General features: G+C 34.5%; 1 protein-coding gene across 1 annotated transcript; it reads right to left on the bottom strand.

Annotated features, from left to right (window-relative positions):
- Positions 1–1,242: 1,242 nt before the first annotated feature.
- On the bottom strand, positions 1,243–5,088 carry LOC125221089 (serine carboxypeptidase-like 40). The gene is made up of 8 exons (XM_048123220.1): positions 4,734–5,088; positions 4,305–4,412; positions 3,556–3,836; positions 2,879–3,142; positions 2,459–2,577; positions 2,257–2,352; positions 1,607–1,712; positions 1,243–1,516 (listed from the first exon to the last, which is right to left on the bottom strand). Exons 1-8 carry the CDS (start codon positions 5,086–5,088, stop codon positions 1,358–1,360), a joined length of 1,488 nt encoding a protein of 495 aa, XP_047979177.1. The 3' UTR covers positions 1,243–1,357.
- Positions 5,089–5,992: the final 904 nt, after the last annotated feature.

The following is a 5,992-nucleotide window of genomic DNA, read 5'->3' as shown; positions in this document are numbered from 1 at the left end:
CGATCGCAGTTAAGGAGAAGGTCCTTAACATTGAGCGCAATAAGAGTGACAATTATTGTGGGACAGAGGGGGTATTTTATTTTCTCTTCATCTCTCTACTTTTTGCCAAAAATAGAAATTGCTCAATTAATTTAGAACTTCCCAAAATAGAAAAATGACTTTGTTAACATAGAATGGACGGAGTACTATACACGCGGGCCTGGACGGGTCGTCTTTTTTTTGGGCTTGAATTTATCCAGGTTACAAAACAATGGAAAAATATGGATATTAAGACTTTTCTAGGCAAATCCAGTGTATAAAACGAGACCTTAACTACTTAAAATAATTTTCTTAAAATCGCATGCTCAAAAGAAATAATGTCTCTACTATAGAGAGAAAAAGTGAGTATTAATTAATCATAACTCCATGTTATCGTGATAGGTTTTTATTCATTATATCTAGGGGTGGCAAATCGTGCGTGTCGGGTCGTTATCGTGTCGACACGATAACGACACGAACACGATAACAACAAACACGAACACGACCCGTTAAGAAAACCTCAAACACGAACACGAACACGACCCGCTACCCTCAGACACGAACACGACATGAACACGACACGAACCCATTAACGACACGAACCGTTTCGGGTCAACACGACACGAACACGATACGAACCCATTAATGACACGAAAATAAGTATTGAAAAATGAAAATAATAATAATAATACTATTAAAATATTACGTGTTAATAAGAATAATAGTATTAAAATATTATGTGTTAACGGATAACACGAACACGACACGAACACGCATTGTTAACGGATAACACGAACCCGACACGAACACGACACGAAATTTTCGTGTCCTTAATGGGTCGACCCGATAAGGACACGAACACGATAAGGTCTGACCCAAACCCATTAATTTCGTGCCGGTTCGTGTCGTGTTATCGTGTCGTGTCAAAAATTGCCAGCCCTAATTATATCTCACTCACTTGGAGTTGATTTAAAAAATATGAATATACCAATGCCATATATCTACTCGGATAAATAATTTCATTTCACAAAATTAAACCTTTTATCACTTGTAGGGACCAGTTAAACTGCTTCGACCGGACTTAAGATTTCAACAAACAAAAATTTAGAGACATATCCGACGCATGATTTGACGTTAATTATAATCAGAAGAGAAGCATTAGTTAGTTGAATAGGTAAGACCAATAATCAATTAATCTTACATAGAGTAATTTAAGAAAAATAAGAAACAAAAAACGGTGATGCCAATATTTTATAAATAAAAGAAAAATGGTTGTTGAACTTGTAGATGTAGTAGTATCAAACCATGGAATAGAGATGAAAAGTGAAAAGGATATAGACTAGTAATCTGTGGAAGAATAAGGGAGTTGAATCCCAGCAAGAAAAGAGTTGATAAGGGAAAGAGCTCGAGCAGGTTGATAACTAGGTACTTCATGTCCTGCCCCTCTTATTGTTGCAAATGTTAGCTCTCCTTCATACACTTGTGTAAATCCACCAACCTATACCATATTTCATTCATGAAAAATAGTTCGAGATTACTCATCAATCAATGTTGCTGCATATAGAAAATAAAATAATTAGATGTATACCTCGCCTTCAACATACCAAGTCCGCCAAGAACTTTTGATGGGAAGTTTCATGTCTTTGATTGTGTTCTTAGTTGAAGTAACTGGTACATTTCCATCTACATCCCCACTGCATTACATCATTAATTTACATATACATACACTAAATCAAAATAGTACTCCCCCCGTTCCATAGTAAATGAGTCATTTAATATTTCTATACTCGTTTTGGGAAAATGATAATAAGTAGTTAAAGTAAAGAATGAATAAGGTAAGAGATAGAATAATGTAGATATGACTCTTCTCTATATAATTCACTCTCTTAGTTTACACCCGTCCACAAAAATTAGACTAATTTTACCATTTTGGGTTGTCCACTAAAATTAGACCAATTTTAAATGTGGAAAGTTTTAAACAAATACCAACCCTACACATTATTCTAAATATGGACCCCACAATCCACTAATACTACTACCATCATCTTTTTTTTCATCTCTCTTACTTTACCAACCTGTGTCACTTACAATTTTTTTTTTTTTTGGACGGATATAGTACTATTTTTTTAACGAGTGCATAAAATGAAATGACTCAATTATCGTAGAACAGAGGGAAGTACTATGGTAACATTAGTAATAATAGAAGAAATTAATGAGTATATGTGTTAAATTAGCAACCTGTACAACCAAATTCGGAGCCCACTCGTCATAAGTTCCTTGAGAAGAGGAAGTACTGTCCTAGGCATATCTTGCCAACTAAAGACTTCATCATCGCTACAATATTTTTTGAAACGAAAGGCAGTTTAAGTGGAGTTAGTTAATTTTTATTTACAAAGTTGGAAGGAGAGAATGAGAGAGAAGTGTTATAGTAGTAATGAACCTGCAACGTTGCCAAGGATAAGGGATGTTAGTGAGATTAGCATGGAGGGCCTTTTGAACTTGAGGTGTATTCAAGTATGCATCCACATAATCATCGGTACAAGGATCCATATGCAACACCTGATTGATATATATGTAAAATTTACTCCATAGGTGTTGATAAAATGCAAACTGCATCTTTCTTACGAACTCCAAACTATAGTCTTCTGGACCGTTAGATTTTAAGATTTGATGTCAACAGTGTCAAATAACGTCAACAGAAAATGTCAACACAACTGTTGACATCAAATCTTGAAATTTAACGATCCAGATCATAGTTTGAAGTTTGTACAATATATAGAGTTTGCATTTGATTACGTTCTTGTACTCCATTATAACGCCATATATAAATATAATCATCAAAAGTAATTACTAGACTTACGGAAGGCTTGTTGGGATTTTGTGTGAGGCTATGATTGAAGCAAGTGGGGGCATAAATGTTGTAATTGTTGACAGCATTGGCTAAAGGGATAGCTTCTTTAATAGCTTCATTGCATGCATCATGTTGTTGTATGCTATCGCTACTCGACGAATAGCAATATTTCATTATTTGGTCTGTTATTTCATCTGAAACTAGAGCATGGCTGCCCCAGAACTCGTACATCCCTTTCATGTCTGTCTCGGAGCTTATAAAACCATTTCCGATCTGCATATATATATATATATATATATATATATATATATATATATATAGGGAGATGATCAAAACAAGTATGCATTTAAATCCAGAAATGCAGCCCAAATCTTGACCCTAGGATTAGATGATCTAATGGTCAATAATTAACCAAAAACACGTGAGGTCATAATTAAGCAGTTTTAGGTCATATTATAAGATTTTGGAATATCATGCTAAGATCATTTTAGGTCATGCTTTGTTAGCATGACCTAAAAATACACTAACCATGACCTACAAATGTCCTACGCATCTGTATTTATATCTAGTTATATAGCATTGTGTTTTGCATATATTTAGAGTTAGGATATGTATACATCATTCCTATATATATTCATTTTAACTTCAATCCTTTGAGATTCATTTGTTAATGAAAAATGACTTACTATAATTCCTTTGAGATTGATAATAGTGGTAGTGTTGGAGGAATAACGATTGTGATAGAGAATTGTTTGTGCCAATTGTGGTGCATAATGGCCAGCATAGCTCTCCCCTGCAATGTAGAAATCCCTGTCTTTGTATTCTGGAAATCTGTTGAACCAATTCACCAAGAAATTATAGTTGTCAACGGCTGTTCTTCTGTCCCCGTTGCTATTCAAATCCGACGACGTGTTCGAATACGAAAACCCAACTCCCGCTGGTGACTCCAAAAACACCACATTTGCACCTGAATTAATTGAATTCATCCTTTAATCTTTAATTTTTGGGATCGTCAACTGCATATTATCTGCTTCGGGTGGAGCTAGGCCCACACCGATTTGTTTTTGGATCATCCTAAAATGTCTCAAACTAATTTGGGTGGATAGCTATTACTCCCTTCGTCCACGAAAAATAGAGCACATTTGTCATTTGTGGTCGTCCACGAAAAATAGAGCATATTTAAAAAGGAATGTTTCAACAACTTCTCTGTCACTAATAAAATGGACTCCACATTCCACTAACACTACTTCTCTCTTACTTTACCAATTCCATATTAAAATTCGTGTCATTCACAATGTGTCTTATTTTTCGTGGATGGAGTGAGTATATACTAATCCAACTTCCCACCCTCATCTGATAGGAATGGGTTTGTAACCTAAACATAATTATACCACTATCTAAGAGAGAAAGGAAAGTGAAAGTGAAAGAGAGAGACCTTGATTCCATGAGAATGGATTTTTGTAGAGAGTTTTGCCATCACTGTGAACGCGGAAGGGTCCCAATTCTTGCATTGCTCCATACCCCAATGAAGAACAACCAGGCCCTGTTCCACGAAACATAGTTTCATTTTACCGTTTTAAGATGGTCACAAAAAAATAGTCTTATTTTCAAAATGAAAAGTTTCTCTCTCATACTTTGCCCACTGTTTCTCTCTCTCCCATACTTTATCCGCTTTTTTTCATATTTATCTTATTTTATCAATTTCTCATTAAAACTCGTGTCGTCCACAATGAAACTATTTTTTTAGACGGATGGAGGGAGTATAAATCTTATGAATAAGCTATTAATACTATTACAAAATGAAATTAGCCTATAAATTATTCTAATAAGAAAAAGCTTATTATTAAGTAGACAAAAGAAGCACCTCCATTGAGCCAGAGAAGGAGAGGCGATGAATTCGGAGAGTTTTGAGACTCAGCCAAGTAGTAATAGAAAGCTCGGCCGGCGGTCTGGTTCACGGTCACGTAACCACCGTACTGCTTGAACCGGACCGGTGGCTGGCCAGGCAATCCCTTTATTAGATCATTCTCTTTTAGCCCTTCCTGTGAATAAACTTGAGCTTCTTCAAAATTGTTGTAAATGTAATGGCTACTGCCAATTCTGTTTTTTATCTTTCCTGATTTGTAAATAGAGGAAAGACGTTGAGTTTGAGTCTTCCCATTTGTATGGGATAACAGAAATGAAAGGTATACAAAGAATACAAGTTTTTTGTACGCCATTTAGACTTATCTTTGTTATAGTTTTCTAGCATTATATAATGGACCTGGGAAGGAGTATTTTTTTTTTATTGGTGCTCTTAGGTGAAATTATTAATATTGATAAAGTAAGAGCAATATTGGTATTATATTCTAAAGGTAAATCATTTTTATCATATTGTTTTATTTCTAAAAATGTACATGTATTTTGAGTTTATTGTTATTTTTTGGATTAGAGTTGTTGACTACTCCCCCAATCCTTTAAATTTTGTCACATTTTGACCGGACACGAATTTTAAGAAATATGAGGAAAAATGGGTTGAAATGTTAGTGAGATGTGGGTACTACTTTCAAATATTAGTTTTATAATAAAATGAGAGTGAGAATGTGTTAGTAGAATGTGAAGTCTATTATTAAAAATGGTAAAAGGTGAAATGCGACAAATTTTATGGGACGAATAGAAATGAAAATATGTGATAAATTTTCATGGACGAAGAGAGTATATTCCTAATGAAATTGAAGAAAAGCTTGAGAATTGTGCTAGTTAGAGTCCATCTGAGACATAATTTTGAAGATTTGAATAATTATCCACATATCCTAAATAAAATTTACTCTCTCTCCGTCCTTGAAAATTTTTCATTTATTTTCATTTTCGCCCATCCCTAAAAATTTGTCACCTTTCACTTTTACCATTTTTGGTAGTAGACCCTACATTCCACTAACTCATTCTCATTCAAATTTTATTTAAAACTAATATATAAAAGTAGGACCTACATACCACTAACTTTTTCAACCTACTTTCTATTACATTTATTAAAACCCGTGGCGGGTCAAATGGTGATGAATTATGGGGGACGGAATGAGTACAATATACCTCGCATTGTTAAGAATTACTCTCTCTGTCCCAGTCACACTTTTCTTTTTAGTT

The sequence above is a fragment of the Salvia hispanica genome, chromosome 4 (assembly GCF_023119035.1).
Source record: "Salvia hispanica cultivar TCC Black 2014 chromosome 4, UniMelb_Shisp_WGS_1.0, whole genome shotgun sequence".
Lineage (NCBI taxonomy): Eukaryota > Viridiplantae > Streptophyta > Magnoliopsida > Lamiales > Lamiaceae > Salvia > Salvia hispanica.
The sequence above is the reverse complement of the archived record's forward strand: the minus strand, read 5'-3'. Positions and strand labels throughout refer to the sequence as shown.